This window comes from Cetorhinus maximus, chromosome 8 (genome assembly GCF_964194155.1).
Source record: "Cetorhinus maximus chromosome 8, sCetMax3.hap1.1, whole genome shotgun sequence".
NCBI classification, from domain to species: domain Eukaryota; kingdom Metazoa; phylum Chordata; class Chondrichthyes; order Lamniformes; family Cetorhinidae; genus Cetorhinus; species Cetorhinus maximus.
The window spans coordinates 135,647,115-135,669,735 of record NC_135886.1 but is presented as its reverse complement, the minus strand read 5'-3'; the positions used below and the strand labels follow the sequence as shown (position 1 = coordinate 135,669,735).

Genomic DNA, 22,621 nt, shown 5'->3' with positions numbered 1-22,621 from the left:
AATACATAAACATGTCCCAGCCCATGTGACACTGTCACATGAGGGGACATGTCTGAGTAATGTTTTCTTCTTTTTTGCAATGTTTTATTATTAAATTAATATTAAATTATAATTATATTAATATTAAATTAATTAAATTAATCTCCCTGAGGCAGCTCCATGCTGACTCTCCCTCCTCCCCCCGCCCGCACATGTAACACTCAGCGCTTCCGGGTGCGCGTCACGCTGGGCAGGCCTTAATTGCCCCACCCACGCAAAATGGCGGCGCGCCTGTGCCCGCTCTCAAACCACCTGCCCGACGGGGAGAAAATTCTCCCCTGTGTAATCTTTTCTTGTATAGTAAATCTTGATATGGCACCTTATCAAATGCCTTCTGGGAATCCAAGTGCATCACATCTATAGGTTCCCCTTTATCCACCCTGCTTGTAACTTCTTCAAAAAAAACTCTAATAAATTAGTTAAACACGATTTTCCTTTCACAAAGCCGTGTTGAGTCTGCCTGATCAGATTATGATTTTCTAAGCATCCTGCTATAACCTCCCTAATAATGGATTCGAGCAGTTTCCCTTTGACAGATGTTAGGTTAACTGGCCTGTAGTTTCCTACTTTCTGTCTCCCTTCTTTCTTGAATAAAAGTGTTACATTAGCTGTTTTGCAATTCACAGCGACCCTTCCAGAATCCAAAGAATTATGAAAGATTATAGCCAACGCCTCTATTATTTCTGCAGCCTTTAGGTCTAATAGTTTTCCCAGCACCTTTCCCCTAACAATGGTGATTATTTTAAGTTCCTCCCTCCCATTCACCTCTTGATTTTCAAGTATCTTTGGGAAGTTTTAGAAACAGAGAAACATAGAAAATTAGAAGCAAGAGTAGGTCATTTGGCCCTTCGAGCCTGTTCCACCAGTCAATATGATCATGGCTGATCCTCTATCTCAGCATCATATTCCTGCTCTCTCCCCATACCCCGTGATGCCTTTAGAGTCTAGAACTCGGTCTGTTTCCTTCTTAAATATATTCAGTGACTTGGCCTCCACAGCCTTCTGTGGTAAAGAATTCCACAGGCCCACCACCCTCTGAGTGAAGAAGTTTCTCCTCATCTCAGTCCTAAATGGTCTACCCCGTATCCTGAGATTGTGACCTCTTGTTCTAGGCATCCCCCAGCCAGAGGAAACATCATCCCTGCGTTCAGTCTGTCCAGCCCCGTCAGAATTTTATACGTTTCAATGAGATCCCCTCTCATTTTTCTAAACTCCAGTGAGGCCTAGTGGCCCCAACCTCTCCTCATACGACAATCTTGCCACCTCAGGAATTCGCTGCACTCCCTCTATGGCATGTATATCCTTTCTTAGGTAAGGAGACCAAAACTGCACACAATACTCCAGGTGTGGTCTCTCCACTGATGCTGCCAGATCTGCGAATGAGCTGATAGGGTACATAGAGAGAAACTATTTCCCCTGGTGGGGGGGAAATTCCTGAGTAAAGAGTCATAATCTTAAAATTAGAGCTGGCAGATCAGGGGTGGTGTCAGGACTAGGGATGTAATGCCAAATTTTGAGGTGCCGGAGTTCTAAGAAAATTGGTTCGCCATATCATTTCTAAATCTGCTATTACATTGTTTTCCTATGCAATTACTATTTGAGTACCCAAAACATCACTAAAACTAAGCTTCTTAAGTGAAAAATATTAGTGCCAGTAGGCGTTTTATTTCGAACCATGTGGTATTTTGAATCATTAGTCTTTGGCATAGCTAGAATTTCATTATGCAACAGTTTAATTATTTCATTCAAGCCATTAAAAACACGAATCACAGAAAATTTTACTTGTTTCTGATTGGGGGATGGTATATAGAGGGACCACTGTTTTTCTTGATTAATATTAATAACCTAGACCTGGGTGTGCAACGCACAATTTCAAAATTTGAATATGATGCAAAACTTGATCGTATTTTGAACTGTGAGGAGGATAGTGATAGAGACTTCAAGAGGATATAGCCAGGCTGGTGGAATGGGTAGCCGCATGGCAGATGAAATTTAATGTAGGGAAGTGTAAAGTGATACATTTTGATCAGAAGGATGAGAAGAGGTGACATAAAATAAAGGGTACAATTCTAAAGGAAATGCAGGAGCAGAGGGACCTGGGTGTATATGTGCATAAGTCATGGCAGGGCAGGTTGAGAAAGCAGTTAATAATTTATACTGAATCCTCGATTATATAAAGAGGAGCACAGAGTACAAAAGTAAGTTATGCACAGTAAGTTAAAAAACACTGGTTCAGCCTCAACAGGAAGGATGTGAAGGTTTTAGAAAGGATGCAGAAAAGATTTACAAGAATAATTCTGAGGATGAGAGACTTCAGTTATACGAATAGATTGGCAAAGCTGGGGCTGTTCTCCTTTGAGAAGAGAATGTTGAGAGGAGATTTGTTAGATGTGTTCAAAATCATTGAGGGGTCTGGATACAGTAAACGGGGAGGAACTGTTCCCATCGGCAGAAGGCTGAGAATCATAAGGTGATTAACAAAAGAACCAGAGGCGACATGAGGAAACGTTTCTTTCTGCAACAAGTGGCTTGGATCTGGGATGCACTGCCTGAGCATACGGTGGAGACAGATTCAACTGCGGTTTTCAAAAGGGAACTGGATAATTATCTGAAGAGAAAAGATTTTACAGGACTGCAGGGAAGTGGCGGAGGAGGGGGACTAGCTGAGTTGCTGTTGCAGAGAACTGACACAAAGACAATGTGCTGGCCTCCTTCTGTCCTGTAATCATTCTATGATTCCATATAAGGAACTTGATAAACACATGAGGAAGAAAGAAGCTGAAGGTTACCCTGATAGTGTGATCAAGAATGGTGGGACGTGTGGAACATAAACACCAACATAGACGGGTGGGCCAAATGGTTTGTTTCGGTGCTGTAAATTCCATGTAAAGCTGCCAGCAGGAATTAAAAACACTATACTGCATTTCGCATCCTCACGCCATCACAGCCAAGGAGTTAATATTCAGTAGGCAAACACAGCAGGGTGTCTGCAGATATTGATGCTGCTTTAGATCCCAAGAACCCTGAGCTTCAAAGACCCTGAAATGCCTTTTTATGAGAAAGCTGTATGCAGGGAGTTGTAAGGTCTGTATTTTTTACAGTCAGGTGGCTGTACAGGAAGGTTACTGCTGTTGCTGCTGCTGCACAGTGACTCAGACATTCAGCAGCAGTAGCATAATGCCTGGGAGCCAGAGGCCAGTCTTCCCTCCACCACCTCTTAACCGTCCAAGGCTTTTATTTTTTAATTCATTCACAGGATGTGGGCTTTGCTGGCCTGAGCCAGCATTTATTTCCCATCCCTAGTTTCCTTTGAGAAGGTGGTGGTGAGCTGTTTTCTTGAACTACTACAGTCATTGTGGTGTAGATACATGCACAGTGCTGTTAGGAACGAGTTCCAGGATTTTGACCCAGTGACAGTGAAGGAACGGTGATATATTTCCAAGTCAGGGTGGTGAGTGACTTGGAGGGGAACTTCCAGGTGATGGTTTTCCCATCTCCCTGCTGCTGTTGCCCTTCTAGATTGTAGCGGTCATGGATTTGGAAAGTGCTGTCGAAGGAGTCTTGGTGAATTCCTGCAGTGCATCTTGTAAATGGTACACACAGCTGATACTGTGCATTGGTGGTGGAGGGAGTGAATGTTTGTGGATGTGGTGCCAATCAAGCAGGCTGCTTTGACCTGGATGGTGTCAAGCTTCTTGAGTGTTGTCGGAGCTGCACTCATCCAGGCAAGTGGGGAGTATTCCATTACACTCCTGACTTGTGCCTTGTTGATGGTGGACAGGCTTTGGGGAGTCAGGAGGTGAGTTACTTGTCACAGGATTCCTAGCCTCTGTCCTGCTCTTGTAGCCGTCAGTATTTATATGGCTAGTCCAGTTCAGTTTCTGGTCAATGGTAACCCCCCAGGATGTTGATAGTTAGGGACTTAGTGATGGTAATGTCACTGAATGTCAAAGGGAGATGCTTATATTCTCTCTTGTTGGCGATGGTCATTGCCTGGCACTCGTGTGGCACAAATGTTGCTCGCTACTTGTCAGCCCAGGCCTGGATATTGTCCAGGTCTAGCTGCATTTGGACATGGACTGCTTCATTCAGTGAATGATGCTGAACATTGTGCAATCATCAACGAACATCCCCACAAGTCTTCAGTGCTATTACCAGAATATTGTCAGGGCTGATAGCCTTTGCACTATCAAGCCCCTTCAACCATTTCTTGGTATCACGTAGAGTGAATCGAATTGGCTGAAGACTGGCATCTGTGATGCTGGGAACCAGATTCACAGCCACACCATGAGCTCTGGACATTGCAATGAACTTTTACCATCTGGCCTGAACTCAAACTTCAGGAAGTCATGGCCATACTTGCCATTGTGCCACACGTAATAACGCAGGTAGAATTCACTCAACATGGTCTCCACACCAGTCACCTCTATGTCAAAAGTCACGCAGCCCCACGTGGTTGCGAGAGGATTTCCCTCCAGTTCCGATTATTGCCATTGATGAGCCAAATCCCCACTGCATGTGTTACTCCTGGAAACAAGTAGCTTCAATATTGGAGGCAGTGAGGATTAAAATCCAATTAGACAATTAATGGAGTGGATTCCACTGAGAACAGTGGAAAAAAAAATCAAGTGGCACGTATAAAGGATGGCCAATCAGCAAAGGAGAGTTAACCATCTAGTGGCGAATGTTAAAATGTTTAAATAGGAGGTGTCAGAGTGGCGCTCCGGTGCACTCCGGCAGCACTGCACCCCTGGTCAGGACATAAAGGGCAGTGGAAATCTAGAACTTTCTCCCCCAAAAAGCTGTGAAGACTGGGGACCAAAAGAACATTTCAGAAAATGAGATTGACAGACTTTTATCGGCTAAGGGTATTAAGTGTTACAAAACCAAGGGGATTAAGACACATCAGCCATAATCTAATTAAATTGCAGAATAGGCTCGAAGGACTACAGCCCTACACCTGTTCCTCAGATGAAAGACATCTTGCATCGAGTATGAAGGTCGGTAAATTTGGAGCCCATCTTCAAAGAGGGGTGGATGCAAAATTAATGGAGTTTATCAGACATTGTGCCAGAACACTCATTACATGTAGGCAGTCCCCTCGCTTACAGACAGCGTGATATAAAGTGTCACAAATTTGTTGCACAAAGTGATACAAAAGTCCTTCGAACCACTCTTATAGGGAACGCACCCAATGTTGTATTTTATGCCTCGGAGATATGGAGAGATGATACACTCCAGGTTATATGTGTGCAAGGACTTATTTACAAGTGCTTTTAAATTGTCTCTGAAGTCACAAAATGTCTCTCATTCTTACAGTTCCTGAAGTTTAGCTTCTCTTTCTCGGTTACCACACCTTGGCTTAACTAATCACACCCAGTGAGCAGTCAACAGTAAACAGTCACGTGTGATCAAACACCAAACAATTGAACACTACACCCAATATGGGCCTGGCCCTCGTGCCTTTTTTTTTTTTACGTTCCCAGCCCCTACATAATTCGAGTAAAATTGGCAATGCAAGGGAATATTTTCTATGTGTATTAGTTGCACTAATGTTGCAAATAATTTTTTTCCAAATGAGTTTACCCCAATGGCCAGCATCAAAGAATAAGTCTTCCCCTATATTTTTGTGTGCTTATACCCAGCCATTTGTAGCATAATAGCTCCACAGGAGTTCTGCTGAATCACTGCAAAAAGCACCACAGGAACAGATTGAAATGGTTCCCTAATGCTTACTCACTAACCTCAATGTGAGTTATTTAGTCTTTTGTGTTGTTCAGCCTTTATGTACCGATCTCTTTAGAGAGGGGTTCTTGCTGCATTGAAAATTATAGTCAAAGGATGAAGTTCCTGTGTTAATCCTGAATTGGTAACTCTTGTGTCAATTCCAAATATCTCTGTGCGGGCTACATGAACATTCCTGTTATTCAGCTGCTGTCTAACACTGTGGATACTGACGATTGTGGGATCTGATTTAGGATATTTCCAGCAATACGGCAACACCAGGAAGGACAATACCAATTTGCATTTATACAGCAACTTTAACATGGAAAAACATCCCAAGGTGCTTCATGAGAGTGTTATCAAAAAAAACAAATTGACACTGAGCCACATGAGGGGATATCCAAACAGTAGAGCCAAAGCTTGGTCAAAGAAGTAGGTTTCAAGCAGTGTCTTAAAGGAGGAGAGAGAGGTAAAGAGGCAGAGACATTTGAAGGGGGGAGTCCCAGAGCTTAGGGCCCAGGCAGCTGAAGGCACCGGTAACAATGGTAGGACAATTAAAATCAGGGATACTCAAGAGGCCAGAATTCAAGGAGTGCAGATATCAGAGAGGGTTGTAGGGCTGGAGGAGGTTACAGAGATAGGGAGGGCAATGCTATAGAGGAATATGAAAACAAGGATATAAATTTTAAAAGCAAGGCTTTGCCTTGTGAGCCAGTGTTGGTCAGTGAGCACAGATCTGGTGGATTTTTTTTTCATTTATTCTTTCACGGGTTGTGGGTGTCGCTGGTTAGGTCAGCATTTATTACCCACCCCTAATCCCACCCCAACCCTTGAGAAGTTGGTAGTGAGTCGCCTTCTTGAACTGCTGCAGTCCGTGTGGTGTAGGTACACCCACAATGCTCACTGTGCTCCCCATAGGGAGGGAGTTCCAGGATTTTGACCCAGCAACAGTGAAGGAATGGCGATATATTTCCAAGTCAGGATGGTGAGTGACTTGGAGGGAAACTTCCAGGCAGTGGTGTTCTCATCTATCTGCTGCCCTTGTCCTTCTAGGTGATAGAGGTTACGGGTTTGAAAGGTGCTGTCAAAGTCACCATTCTGAGTTTCTGCAATGTATCTTTTAGATGTTACATACTGCTGCCACTGCGTATAGGTGGTGGAGGGACTGGATGTTTAAGGTGGTGGATGTGGTGCCAATCAAACAAGATGCTTTGTGATGGATGGTGCTGTGCTTCTTGAGTGTTGTTGGAGCTGCACTCATCCAGGCAAGTGGAGACTATTCCATCACACTCCTGACTTGTCGATGGTGGACAGGCTTTTGGGAGTCGGGAGGTGAGTTCCTCACTGCAGGATTCCTAGTCCCTGACCAGCTCTTGTAGCCATAGTATTTATTTGGTTGGTCCAGTTCAGTTTATAGTCAATGGTAACCCCCGGGATGTTGATAGTGGGGGATTCAGCGATGATAATGTCATTGAATGTCAAGAGGAGATGGTTATATTCTTACCTGTTGGAGAGAATCATTGCCTGGCATTTGTGTGGCACAAATGTTTCTTGCCACTTATCAGCCCAAGCTTGATCCAGGTCTTGCTGCATTTGGACATGGACTGCTTCATTATCTGAGGAGTTGTGTATGGTGCTGAACATTGTGCAGTCATCAGCAAACATTCTTACTTCTGACCTTATGATGGAAGGAAGGTCAGTGATAAAGCAGCTGAAGATGGTTGCACTAGGACATTAACCTGAGGAATTCCTACAGTGATGCCCCGAGACTGAGATTATTGACCTCCAACAACTACAATCATATTTCATTTTGCCAGGTATGACTTTGACCAGTGAAGAGTTTTCCCCCATAATTCCCATTGACTCCAGCTTTGCTAGGGCTCCTTGATGCCACATTCAGTCAAATGCTCTTTGATGTCAGGGGCGGTCACTCTCACCTCACCTCGGGAGTTCAGCTCTTGTGTCCATGTTTGTACCAAGGCTGTAATGAGGTCAGGTGCTGATTGGCCCTGGCGGAACCCAAACTGGGTTAAACTGAGCAGGTTATTGCTGAGTAAGTGATGCTTAATAGCACTGCCCACGACATCTTTCATCCCTTTGCTGATGATCGAGAGTAGACTGATGGGGCAGTAATTGGCCAGGTTGGGTTTGTTCTGCTTTTTGTGTACAGGACATACCTGGGCAATTTTCCGCATAGCCAGGTAGATACCAGTGTTGTAGTTGTACTGGAACAGCTTGGCTCGGGGTGAATCTAGATCCAGTGTCAGTTAGGAATCTGGCAGCAGGGTTTTTGATATGCACTCTGAAATTGCCAAGTCTAGAGGTAACAAAGACATAGCTGAGGGTTTCAGCAGGAGATGAGCTGCTGATGTTACGCAGGTGTGAGTAGGTGATCCTGGGGGTTATGGAGAGAATGAGGCCAGAAGGCCATCTCATTATCAAGTAGGTTGCTTACAATCTGGTTCAGCCCCAGACAACATTCAGGGAGAGTGAAGAATTCAGTGAGTGTTTGTGATGGAGACCAAAGACAATGGATTTGCTCTTCCCAACATTCAACTGGAGTAAATTGCTGCTCATCCAATATTGGATGTTGGACAAATGACATGACAAATCAAAAGCAGTGGAGGGATCAATAGAGGCCGAGTGGTCTGTCTCTCTGCTGTAAATTCTATGTGATTTTACGAATATATTTCTGAAAAGTACTGATAAAATTGGTTCATCTCCCATGCGTAGGTCATTTGATACACTGTTCAACAACAATGCACCATCATATCGCTGTACTGCTGAAATGCTGCAGTACTTAATGCAATGTTTCTTTAAGGCCTTATGGTCTAATTAGTGCGACTCAAGGTATCTTGAAGTAAATTATTTGTTGATTTCTGCATGAACAAAGCAGCGTAAAATGGATAACTTCCTAACTTTTGGCATCTAAAGTGTGATTGGTTCAGAACTTCTATATAGATGGGTTTCCATTTGATTCATCTCACTGAATAAATCATTATTTTCCCTCAGTTACAACTTCAGCAGAACATCCGACTGGCTTCTCCAGGTGTGCTGATTCCTACCAAAAAGACTGATGATGCAGGAACTCTCTCAGAGGATGATGGGTTGCCCAGAAGTCCCCCAGAAATATCGTCTCTTCACGCAGTCCTGAGGTGCTCCACTCCGAAGGTACAATAGGCCCCGATGTTAGCCGGGAGCTGGAGCGGGTGTGGGGAGGCTGAACTTGGCCAAAGAATCTGACAAGGCCAACGGTAACGGCAAGGCCTCATTAGATATTGTTCAACGGCCTCCCGCCTGGCAATGTGCCTGGGCAGAAATGCTCCATTCTTCTCTGTCAATCTTGTGATGTAGCATATAAGTGGTTGACAAAGGAGATAATGAGGCATTCGTTCATCTTCAGTGCTCGAGTGGAATTGGAACGGTATGAGGCGGATTTTATAACAGGCCTGCAATTCGTTCCACCACCGATTTAGGGATTCAGCAACGGAGAGAAAAGCCTACCCCAATGTGCTTCATCTGGTAATAGTGCGTGTTATTCTTTTAGAAGGTCTGGCAGAGCAGGCTTGAGACCTTATGGTCTACTGCTTCTCCTAATTCTTATGTTCTTGTGTTAATATGATGTTAACTTAATCTACTATTTGATGCCTACTGTCTTCTACTTCCACAGGCATTTGCCAAACAATAGTAGTCAGCCTTTGGCCTTCACTAACCCTCTCCCTAATTCTACCCTCCAGCCTGCTGCCCTTGTTGAACGACACAGCTCTTTGAGTTTAGGTGGAACGGAGAGTGAAGATGAAGAACAGGTAAATGTTTAGCTTTTCTCTTTGCAAGTGGTGTTTACAGAATCAGAGTGGTTACAGCATATACCATACAGCCCATTGTGTCTGTGCTGGTTCTCTACAAGAACAACTCAACTAGTCCCACTCCCCTGCCCTTTCCCATAGCCCTGACATTGTTTTTTTTCTCCAAATAATTTTCCTTTTTGAAAGTCTTGAACGAATCTGCCTCTGCCACACTCCCAGATAGTACATTCCAGATCCTAACTACTTGCTGTGTAAAAAGAGTTTTTCCTCGTGCTGCCTCAGATTCTTTTGCCAATTACCTTATATCAGTGCCCTCTGGTTCTTAACCTTCCTGCCAATTTAATGGCAGCGTATATATGACTCCGTACTAAGAACGCGTTAATAAAATCACACGAATATGACCATAAGAGCCATGATAACCTAAAAACTACTCTTGGTGACTTAAACAAAATAAATTATGGTAAAGAAGGAGGCCATTTGGCCCATTGTGTCTGTGTCAGCTCTTTGCCAGAGCAGTCCATAATTAACTTTTCTGTCCTGTGTTTCCTCATTACCCTCTATCCTCTATCTTCCTCCAGGACCTCTACTTTCCACCTCTGTAAGGTTGCCCAACTCTGACCCTGCCTCAGCTCATCTCCTCCTGAAACCCTCATTTATCCTGTTGTTACATAGACTTGACCATTCCAATGCACCTTCCCCAAACCAAGCACGATCAGGCAGCATAATAGGGCAGAATTTGTTTATTTTCCTTCCTTGCATAAAAAAATCTCTTGATGTGTTTAAGAGTTGGAAAGTTTTATTAATACAGATCAAAATGGGTTTATCACCAAAAGAATAAGCATTTTCAATAAGAGTCTCTTGTGCTCCATCTGTGACTTAACCTGATTTAAAATTAATGAACATTAAAAACAGTTACGTTAAAACATTCACTGGTGTACACTTGTCAGTTTCTCAGTAATTTGAATATTTATCAACATGTAAAAACTTTTAAATTGTGCCTACTAATGCCTTTGGGCCTAAAAGATACCAATTTAAGTTGAAAGGCTTCCTCTACGGTGGCAAACGAGCACGTGTGTGGAGAATCGCCATGGTGATTATTTCTATCAGGCTGCGGGTAGAGTCAGCATCCAATGGGATGTTTTTTTTTAACAATGTGCTAAAGATTGCAGAAACTTGATTTACGCTTGACCTGACTTGTGCTTGCTCCTTTACACTGGGTTGGCCAATCTCAAAGCCAATGGAAGCTAGTACAAACTCTAAGCCAATATATCATATTATTGTATTTACCTAGGAAGATCATTTTTGGAAGATGCACTGATGAAAGTTGCTAGTTATGACTAATGATATGCACCTATTGCAAAATGACACAAGCCAAGCGCTATTCGTATGTGAGTGAATGAAGACAGGACCGAGAAGAAACAGAAAGGAGATCATAACGAAGAGATTATGCTTCAAGCAACACATGTTAACTTTAAATACTCATTTGCAACTTATCTTTTTGACAAAGAAACTGAAAATGCTGGAAAACGACTCAGTAGGTTAGGCAGCACCTGTGGAGAAAGAGAAACAGAGTTAACGTTTTAGGTCTGTGGCCTTTTCACCAGAACTGGGGTAAGTTAGAGACATAATATGTTTTGAGCAAGGGGTGGGTGGGACAATTTTTTTAAAAACTGCTGTCAATATTATATTTGCTCTCCACAATTTTCTGCTGATGGCAATTTTCTCCTGGGTGCAGTTCTGCTGGCAGCGGCAGCCCTCCACAATATCTTTACCCGAGTGGCTGGTTGACATTTGCGAAGCTGGCTGGTGACCACTGACAAACTATCTGGCCATGGGAGGAAAACATCGTAACTGAGCTTGATCCTATTCCTACTCGGCATATGCACTTTTGTCCTTCCACCAGGGGCCGCTAGATAATGAGAAACTTTGGTTGATCTTTCCTCTTTAGAGAGCGAGTAACATTTTATATGAAATTTGAAAAAGAGGACAAACAGAATTTTAATTCCAAGCAACCTGATAAGGCTATATATGGTGGGTGGAAACTGTAGACATGTTGATGCTATGTTCACAACTTTAAAATACGTTTTGTGATTTTAGCAAACATTACAGTCAAATTATTTTAGAAAAGTACTAAAGAACAATTCAGTGCAATGGCAGAGTTGAAAGTATCAATTGTGAAAGATGTGATGGGAAGATTGGGCCGCAAGATGACTGCACCTTTTGGATATCGAGTTTCCTACTTCTCACTATCTGATCGTCCAACATAGAGTCGCCCTCAGTATGAAACAGTACCTAGCTACAGCCAACTTTCGAACAATTCCATCAAAGTCAAGCATGTTCCCAAGAGGTTTCAGCACAACGGCATAGAAAAAGACCCTTGGAATATCACAAATATATGTCAATCAGGGAGAAATCATAATGCTGCAACTTGCTGCCATGTACTATTGGGACTTTTTTTTGCAAAAGGATTTATGTCCCTACGTCTATTGAATCCAACATCGATAAATCCGTTCCAGTTCCTGACATGAGGGATGTTGTTCAATGTCTGAATGATTCTGGAAACGCAGTGGTGGGGGGGATAAAGGGACATCTCCTCTTGGGCAGTGCATCCCTCTTCACATTTCTGGTCCTTTGCAGAACTCCTGGGTCGGGGACTTGCCTCTCACCACCTGACTGTATGGACTTCCAATCCTCCTTTTCAAGCTCCACACTTTCCCCAGTCACCACAAGTTGAGCAGGTACTTGCTCCTCCTCCTCTCAGGTTGTGATCCTGGCTTCCAAGGATGTTGACATGGTAGAATCATGTGGAAAAATCACAGATATGCGCTTGACTTAATAGATGTTGGATTCTAGATAAATGGTAGAATAACAGCATAACAAGAGACAGCTTTCATTTTACGAAACAGTAAAAACTCAACTGATTATGGATCATTAGTCTTCGTTGATAGGACATTTACTCAGCTGTGGCTCAGTGGATTGCACGCTTGCATCTAAATCAGAAGGTTGGGGGTTCAAGTCCCACTCCAGACACTTGGGGCTGGATTTTAGCCCTCTTCCCCTCTCACTGGGCATGTTTTGGGTGCAGGAGCGGGGGCACATAAAATGTGTAAGGTGCCCAGCCCAGCTCCCTCCCGCCCATCCCTGATCTATTCCCCGCAATATGGGGGTGGGTAAGGTGCTCATTAGGCCACCCATCATTAGACTTATTGAGGCCCTTAACTGCCTAATGAGTAACAATTAAATTCTGGGCAGTGGCAAATGAAAGAAAGGAGTTGGGGGGGTGTTGCTCAACAATTGAGGGATACCCTGTGCACATCAGGGGCACCCCTCAAGATGTCACCTTTCCTATGTTCCTCCCCGCCTACCCTCCAAAACCTGACCCCACCCCTCCCCCCACCCCCCAACCCCCCTTACCTAGGCTCTCCTCTCACCCTAAAGGCCCAGAACGTATCTGTCTTCGATGGCCATCATCTTCTTCCTGGGGGCTCCTTGCATTCCCAGCAGTGCCCACTATTGAGCTCTGAAGCCGCTGGGACTGCAAGAGCTTCCAACCAATCAGTTTTGCTGGAAGTTCTCAAGGATGGGCCTTCCTGTCCACTAAGGAGTGCAAGTCCGACTCTTAGCCTGTTTAGCTAGCCCACACCTAGTGTGTTATAGCTGCAAGGCAGGCTTTTTAAGGATCGACCTCCTTCCAGAGGGGGTGAGCAATCCTTCCCACCACCCTTCCCACCATCCCCCACCCCGTGAAATCCAGCCCTTGAGTATAAAGATCAAGGCTGACACTCAAGTGCAGTACTGAGGGAGTGCTGCACTGTCATGCTGTTTTTTTAGATGAGATGTTAAACCAAAGCCTTCTTCGTGCTCTCAGGTGGACATAAAAGATCCCAAGACACTATTTTGAAGAAGAGTGGGGGAGATATCCCCAGTGTCCTGACCAACATTTATCCCTCAGTCAACATCACGAAAGAAAAACAGATTTGAAGGGCCATGAAGGCTCGAAACGTTGACTGGTTTCTTCTCCGCCGATGCTGCCAGACTTGCTGAGTTTTTCCAGGTGATTCTGTTTTTGTTTTATCAGGTCACTATCACAGCTGTTTGTGGGATCTTGCTCTGTGCAAATTGGCTGCTGTGTTTCCAATATTACAGCAGTGACTACACTTCAAAAGTACATCATTGTCTGTAAAACGCAATGGTTGTGAAAGGTGCTATATAAATACAAGTTTTTCTTTTGTTTGAAGCACTTGCATGCGTTTCACCACAGGGCATATACGCAATGTTCGATAACAATAATTAAGAGCATATTATCGCTAATTGAAAAAAAAAACAAGGCTTGATAAACACAATGTAATATTCGCTGGAATATAGGAAAGGTGTCAGATCTGTAAGCCACAAGGATGAATTCAGTATTGGACTTTGCTACACTCACATTGTGTAATGTGTTTTGACACATTGCTTTCTTTTATTGTAATTTTTTGTTTATTGTAAAAGCTTTTTCATTGAGCATTCCAATGCAAATTGCTGACTTGATTTCAATAATGTCAAGTACACAAAATGGCTGCCCATTGACCCACTTGACTTCGAATTCAAATAGTCGTGCATTTTGGGAACATCCTCAGAGACTTGAATGCACAGGTTATAAATGAAATTTTCTCCTGTGCCAAAACACTCAATTATTAAAAAAGAATGGCCCTATGATGATTAGTAATTTGTATATAACATTTGCCACTTCTGGAAGTGAGATCATATTTGTCGAAAGTTAATTTTCATTGCAGGCTCAGGGTCCCAGAAGTTATTCAATGAAAACTCTAGAGAGAATGGGATGTTATATTTGGTCCTGCCTCATAATAGTTTCTGGCTTTTTAGACAACTTGCTTCTCATTTTGATTTCATCTGAGGGTTTCTTGGCAATAACTATCAATTATGGTAGTGTGGATCTCAGCTGGGCTTAATATATAACATCCCAGCTATTGCCTCTGGAGAGGAATATTCTATTTACATTTCAATGAATTGTTTGATTCAAATTTCAGAAGCTAGCTGGCTTTGACCTTCAGAGATGGCACTGTCTTTAGAAATTTATTCTCTGAAACCTGGGTTGAAGATTATTAATGGGCCTGGTTTCCATGTGGAAAGTGGAGCCAAATATGGCCAAATACTTACTCCCTGGGCCATAAGAATGCCTGAAAAACGTTTGATGCTATATTGGCTTTGGATGATTATCAGGCATCAAGGACAGCCACCTAAAATAGACATTAGACACCTTACCTGTATAATGAAGGGCCTAATCCCTGTTCTAGGAAACGCTCAGGGAAATTGGCCAATCCTGAGCCCACCCACTCCACTCAGGTTTTGCTGGCATGGATGCAGTCAGCCTCCACCAAAAGGGTAAGGTAAGTTGTTCCTCTCTCTGTAATATGTGCAGTTTTGGACTCCTCACATATGGAGGGATTTACTTGCACTGGAGGCAGTTCAGAGGAGATTCACCAGGCTGATTCCTGGGACGAAAGGGTTTTCTTATGGGGAAAGGTTGAGCAGGTTGGGCCTAGCTGGAATTTGAAGAATGAGACGTGGTCTTATTGAAACATCCCAGAGGATGCTCAGAGGATGTTTACCCTCATAGGGGGATCTAGATCTAGGAGGGCACAGTTTAAAAATAATGGGTCTCCCATTTACAATGGAGATGAGGAAGAATGTCTTCTCTCAGTGGGTGATTAATCTTTGGAATTCACTACCCCAGAGAGCAGTGGAGACTGGGTCATTGAACATAGTCAAGGCTTAGTTGGACAAATTATTGATCTACAAGGGAGTCAAGGTTTTTTTTTGAGGATGTGGGAGTTGCTGACAACATTTCTTGCCTACCCCTAATTGTCCTTGAGAAGTTGATGTTGAGCTGCTTTCTTGAGCTGCCGTAGTCTATCTGGTGAAGGATACGCACAGTCATGTTAGGAAAGACATTTCATGATTTTGATCCAGCGACATTGAAGGAGCAACAATTTAGGGCTGGATTTTTGCCAGGTCAGCACAACTCTGCGGACCTTTGAAAATGGCTGCCGGGACCTGATACTGGGTTTTCCAACTCCATCCCCGGGGTTTCTGATTTGTAACAATGCCTTGTAAAGGTGTGGTCTGGTTCGGGTTGCGAGAATGCACCCTGCACACCCGAATTGGCCAGCTCCGTTGTGAGGATGGGCATGTCTTCGGGGATGGGTATGTCTTCGGGGATGGGTATGTCTTCGGGGATGGGTATGTCTTCAGGGATGGGCATGTCTTCGTCCTCTGCGATTTTCATGCAGTCGGGCCAGTTTTTCAAAGAGTCGTGGTTCATGGCACCTCAGAGATGTCATGAACCATAGTCTGCATGAGGGAACCTTTTGAAAAGTGAGTCCAAAACTGCTCCTCATGACCCCTATACCAATGTATGGCCCTCCAGCCACTCCCCAAGGTCCCCCATACCTTCCATGCCAAGCTATGCTCCTCCACCCACTCCCCATGGCCCTGCACAATCTCCATATCAAGCTTTGGCACTCCGATGCCCATTCATCCACTATACAGAACCAAATAACCCTATAGTAAAGATAGGATATGTAAAAAAAAAAGCTTTTTAAAAACAGTCCTAACTTTCCACTTTCTTTTAAAATATCTCTTTTTTACTACAGGACAATAAAAGTGTCAATCATCCAAACCTTTTAAAGTATCAATAGCTGAAACTGCAAGCACTTGAAACCTCTTTATCGTGTGTAAATATACATTGTGCAGTTCAGAGAGCCAGAGCTGTCAATCAAGCAGTGTTTTCCCTGGGGCTCAGGTATTTTGGTACTCTAATCAATTTCTGGGCTCCCAGCCTAGCCTCATTATGATGGCTCAACTGCAGCCTGCACCAATGCCTTGGGAAAGAAAATCCTGCCTTCGCGGGCATTTTCTCCCAAGTCCTGCGGGCCGTGCCAGGCATTTTCCTGACTCCTGCTACCTGCCTTGAGGATGAAAACCCAGCCCATAGTTCCAAGTTAGGATGGTGTGTGGCTCGGAGGGGAACTCGCAGGTGATGGTGTTCCCATGCCTCTGCTTCCCTTGTCCTTCTAGATAGTAAAGGTCACGGGTGCGGGAAGTGATGTTGAAGGAACTTGACGAGTTGCTGCAGCGCACCTTGTATCCAGTACACCTTGCTGCCACTGTGCATCAGTCATGAAAGGGGTGGATGTTTCATTTGGTGGAGGGGGTGCATGTTTAATTTGGTGGATGGGATGCCGATCAAACACCTTGCTTTGGCCTGGATGTGTCGAGCTTCTTGAGTATTGTTGAAGCTACGCTCATCTAGGCAATTGGAGAGTATTCCATTACACTCCTGACTTGTGCCTTGTAGATGGTGGACAGGTTTTGGGGAGTCAGGAGGTGAGTTACTCAGGTTATGGGGGAGGGTCTGACAAGAAAGTGGAGTTGAGGGCACCATCAGATCACCCATGATCTTATTGAATGGCGGAGTAGGCTCTATGGAGCACCTATTTCTTATGATCTTATGATCCTAGTTCCAGAGCACTCTTGACAGCTGTGATCAGCCCCTCACTGTGATCAAGTTCACGTTTCAAGTCAATGACTTCATCAGGACAACATTAGGAATGGCTTGTCCTTTTCCCTCTTGACAAGATTTGAGGAGCCTACATAATATGATTGAGGAACACTGTAGCTCAGTTGGTAACCCTCTTGCCTTTGAAGCAGAAAGTTGTGGGTTCAAGTCTCACTCTGAGGACTTGAGCACAGGATCTGTGCTGTTGGAGGTGTCATCGGATGAATGTGACGTTGAACTGAGAACCTCTCCATTGGGCATAAAGGGTCACACAGCACTGGACTTCTTACTTTGGCCAATATTTATCCCTCAACCAACATTACTTAAAAAAAAATAGATTATCTGATCTTTTAATCTCATTAATTATTTGTGGGATCTTGCTTTGTGCAAATTGGCAGCCCAGGTAACCTACATGCCAAAAGTCACTATGATTTAAAAGTACTTCATTAGACGTAAAGTGCTATGGGCTCTGAGGTCATGAAAGGCACTATATAAATGGAAATTCTTTATTTATTTCAATCCATTTTCCGCTACTGAGGGGTCATATTAAATGACCATCACTCAATTTGCAATAACTAAGCAAATTCACTCTGGCTGTAAGGACAGAGGGAAGTGTTTCACTGGCAGTGTAGGGGTGGAAGCACATTACTGAGATAGCTTAAGGAGCTTTTGCGATGCATGACCCATGACTATTGCAGCAAAGTGGGAAAAAATCTCTTTCTGTGCATGTGGTGCAATAAAATGTTCCACATAAAAATGATTTATTGTGATGGTAATCCAAACTGTCATCTATATTTTTCTCTTTCAGATATCCTCAAAGCCTTCTTCCAGACCTCTGAGTCCCCTCTCACCACTGGTTTTCATGACAACCAGCTCTGACTCACTTCCTGTTGATTTCAGCTCCCCAGCTAACTCATTCGCCTGCCTGGATAACTCGGCGGCAAGACACAAGATTGCCGTTAATCCTCGCAGACACAAGTTCGTTGCCAAAAAGATGAAGCCAACTATTGTAAGAACGCAGTGTCCACTGACAACAAAAAAGACAATAACCAGAAACATATGAAGCATGGACATTGTCAATATTGTCAACGCCATGTGAATTGGAATGCAAAATGTGAATCTGAATCATTTCAAACCAACCTTATCAAATGTATTTGAAAAGAAAAATACGCAGTAGCTTTTGCTCCATAGGTTTAACCCAATTTTGCTGTTATTTTAATAATAGAACAACTGCATTGATAAAAAAAATTAATGAGAAATGCATTTGTTTTATAATTAACGCAATCAGCAGTTTGTTCTCATTTTAGTAGAATTCAACATTTCCTTTACCTAAATTTGAGAAAAATAACCCTTTAAAACAGGAAGAAGAAATTATTTTTGGCATTTTTTCACAATCTATCGTCTCCCATTACTTCATTTTCATGACTTGCTTCTTCAGTAAGCCTCTGGTTATTTTCTTAGCTGAATTTGTTTGAAATGATTGTCTGCTCATCTTAGTTTCACAACCCGTAGAACTAAAGCAAAAGTAGTAGCTCAGTCCACAGGGGAAGCCACAATCACGTCCACGCAGGCGGGGGCTTGAACTATCCCTGGCTTTGGCTATGGCTGCGAAAACGGTCAGGCCACCCAGGAAAATTGCTGAGGCAGCGGCGGGGTGGAGAGGGTAGGGGAGGTGGTGAGGTAGAGCTGAGTGCCGGTGGCGGACAACCTCACACACCTCGGGCAGAACCTAGCCCGTGTCGGGCTGGTCTCGGCCTGCTGGGGCTCCCGGGGAGCCGACCCTCTCCCACGATTGGGGCCGGGCCGCGATTTCACGCTGGTGGTGGGCCAATTAAGGCCTGCCCAGTGTGAAACGCAAGCAGCAGCGCTCAGCGCTATGCGTTGGGAGGGGGGAGGGCGAGCACCAACTTCAAGCAGGCCCGGGAATGAGCGCTTGAAATTCTCCCTGAGGCACAGAGCTGCCTCGGGGAGATGAAGCATTTTTTTTTTTAAATGAAGATTTGAAAAATGTAATAAAAATGTGACTCTGTCACATGAGCAGGGACATGCTATTAATTAAATTTTAAGACTTTTATTTTATTTTTATTTGCTTTTTGGGAACCTCATCCCGCCCGTGAATGAATGAGGTTTCCAAAAAAATGCGAAGGCCACTTGGCCTTTTCGCCCGCCCGCCATCGGTAAGGTTAGACGGGCAGCGAAAAATTTAAATGAATTGATTCATTCATGGCCTTAACAGGCCTTTTAATTGTCGAGGGGCATACCGCCATCTCTGGTGCGGGGCTGCCAACTGAAATATCGCGCACTGTGCATTGACGTCGGCACGCTCAGCCAGCATCAACGCGCGTCATTTCATACTCCAGCAAGTTGGGTGCGCGCGCGCCCGCCAAGCTAAAAATGTTGCCCTTTGTTTTTGGATGTTGTCACCAGACGGCAGCTTGGGGATGAGAAATAGGAGTGGGCCAAGGCTAAATTCTTGGCGGACAGCAGAGGTAACAGGGTAGGAGCAGGAAGAGAAGCCATTGCATCTGACTCTCTAGTTAATGACCAGATAAGTAAGAGTGGAACCAGGCAATAGCAGTCTCACTTAGGTAGACAATGAAGGAGAGACGTGGTGTGGTGAACCATGTCAAGGACTGCAAACAGGTTGAGAAGGATAGAGAGGGATAGAACATCAGCGTCACATTTACAGACTGTGTATTTTGTGACTTTGATTAAGCCCATTTTAGGGCAGTTCCGGGGGAGGAAACATGATTGGAGGGTTCAAATACAGAGTTGCAGGAAAGACGGGCATAGTTTTGGCCTCGTATATTGTACCATATCAAGTGGGTAGCACCCTAACTCTGAGTCAAGATGGTTATGGGTTCTAGCCCTGCTTCAGGATTTGAGCACATTATCTAGGCTGACACCTCAGTGAAGTAATGATTTGTTTCTAACCCTCTAGTTGTCAGCATAGTTTCCTCAGCCAGTTCACATCACAGTAAGTGAAATAGGTAGCCAGATCTGGGTCTATGATACTCATGTACAAAAGAAAGTATCAGCAGATTACACATTAAATTGTCCACATGAGATTTGACCACCTGAGGAGTTTGTTGAACATGTACCTTCATATAAATATAAGCAATAGGAGCAGGAGTCGGTCATAAGGCCCCTTAAACCTGCTCCACTGTTCAGCAAGACGAAAACTGATCTTCTTCCTCAATTTCACTTTCCTACCCTATTCCCATACCCCTTGATTCCCTTAACGTTCAATTATCTATTGAATGCAGTCTAAATTAAACCCAACAACTGAGCATCCACAGCTCTCTGAGTTACAGAACTCTAAAGAATCACCACCCTCTGAGTGAAGAAATTTCTCCCCACGTCAGCCCTAAATAGCGGACTCCTTATCCTGAGACTCCGATTCAATGTTTTAGACTTTCCAGCCAGGGGAAGTAATCTTTCCGCCTGTCAAACCCTTGCAGAATTTCGTATGTTTCAATGAGATCACCTCTTATTCTTCTAACTCCAGAGAATATATGCCCATCTGCCTTGTTGATGTGACAATCAATCATAGAGTGGTTAAAGCACAGAAGGAGGCCATTCAGCTCGTCAGGCCCATCATCTCTCTCCATCAGCAAATCAGCTAGGCCCACTCCCCAGCTCTTTCCCAGTAACCGTGTAAATTCTTCATCTTCGTTGCAGGTGGATATCCAATTCCCTTTTTAAGCCATTACTGGATATGCTTCCACTACACTCTCAAGCAGTGCATTCCAGCTCCTAACCACGTGCTGCGTAAAAACGTTTTGTTTCTCATGTCGCCGTTGGTTCTTTTACCATTCACCTTAAATCTGTTACCTCTCATTCTCAGCCCTTCCACCAATGGGAACTAGCCTGGGGAGGTGATGGCGTAGTGGTATTGTTGCTGGACCAGGGACCCAGGGCAATGCTCTGGGGATCCAGGTTTGGATCCCTCCATGGCAGATGGTGGAGTTTGAATTCAATAAAAATTTGGAATTAAGAAAGTGTAATAATGACCATTTAACAATTGTCATAGAAACCCATCAGGTTCACTAATGTCCTTTAGGAAAGGAAATCTGCTGTCCTTACCTGGTCTAGCTTACATGTGACTCCAGACCCACAGCAATGTGGTTGACTCTTATATGCCCTCTGAATGAGGACAATTAGGGATGGGCAATAAGTGCTGGCCTAGCCAGTGATGTCCACATCCCATGAATGAATATAAAAGAAAATAGTTCCTCCTTATCTGCTCTGTCCAATCCCTCATGATTTTGAAAATCTCTATCAAATCTCCTCTCAACCTTGTCTTCTCAAAGGAGAACAGCCCAAGCTTCTATCATTGTAAATGGAGTCCCTCATCTCTGGAACCATTCTCATGAATCTTTTTCTACATTCTCGCTACAGCCTTCACATCCTTCCTAAGGTGTGGTCCCCAGATTTGGACAGAATACGTCCGTTGAGGTGTTAAAATAAAAGTTCACCATAACATACTTGCTTTTGTCTCTAAAGCCCAGGATCCCGTATACCTTATTAACATCTTTTCAGCCTCCCTATCCACGTTCCACAATTTGTGCACTTACACCCCCAGGTCCTTTGCTCCTGCACCCCCTTTAGAATTGCAGTGGGTGTCAAAAGCTGTCCCCCACCCAAGCCCAAAAATCCTTGTCCACAATTGTGAACATCTTGACATTTTAGGTCACTACTTACCAGCTATGGTAATGATATTGTATAGGAAAAGCTGCTAAAGTAAAGAATGGGTAATTGCACAGGATGAGGGATGAGTCATGGTTTCTGTGTGGTCAACTAAAACTCCAAAAGCTCATTATCATTATTTTTAAATGAAATTGTGCTCTTGACATCATCAAAGTGCTGCGCAGTATTATGTGTAAGCCTGAATCAACCCAGTTTAAATAAACATTGTGCTTTATGTTAAAGAGTAGATGTCAGTAGAAATTATAAGCTGCTACAAACATTGTTAAAACTGACAGGGCTTGTACCCAACTGTTAGCTGTTTTCTGTGGGTTGAGTTTATATAACATTAAAGTGGTAGTTTTATAGAATAGATTGTTAATATTTTTAGGATGTTACAAGATTAAAGAGTATCTCCACCTCCAAATTTCTGACTTATGTAACTGATATTCACTGTCAAGCAAATTATATAGTATTGTCTGGGTGGAATTTCCTCTTCACAGTAATGTTCTTAAAGCAATATTCCCTCGATACCAGATTGTATGAGAAAACATAGTTCACATGAATTAATATTTAAAATGCAGATACATTAGCTTGCATAATATTTTTTTTTTTCCCTAGAGAGAACATTCTGGAAGTCCAAAGATTCCCAAATTAATTTTGCTTGAAAGTAAAGATGAAAGAGGTCGAGTCACATCCTCTGCCAGTGATCTACAGGATGAAACTGGTATGACTTAATTTATTGCTATCGGCTTTAGTTACGATATGAAATTAAAGAAATTACTGACTGGAACGATGGCATTAAGAT

General features: G+C 43.6%; 1 protein-coding gene across 6 annotated transcripts in view; it reads left to right on the top strand.

The window, feature by feature from the left end:
• The window catches only part of LOC144684008 (uncharacterized), a 134,837-nt gene that overhangs the window by 89,265 nt on the left and 22,951 nt on the right, over positions 1-22,621 (top strand). For all 6 annotated transcript variants that reach the window (XR_013577380.1, XR_013577379.1, XM_078547688.1 and 3 more), the window contains 4 exons: positions 8,776-8,934; positions 9,501-9,569; positions 17,936-18,136; positions 22,435-22,540. Coding sequence is in view for 4 of the 6 variants with exons in the window: in XM_078547688.1 (XP_078403814.1) it covers positions 8,776-8,934; positions 9,501-9,569; positions 17,936-18,136; positions 22,435-22,540 (535 nt within the window). In the remaining 2 variants the exon portion in view is untranslated. The remainder of the gene's footprint in view (positions 1-8,775; positions 8,935-9,500; positions 9,570-17,935; positions 18,137-22,434; positions 22,541-22,621) is intronic.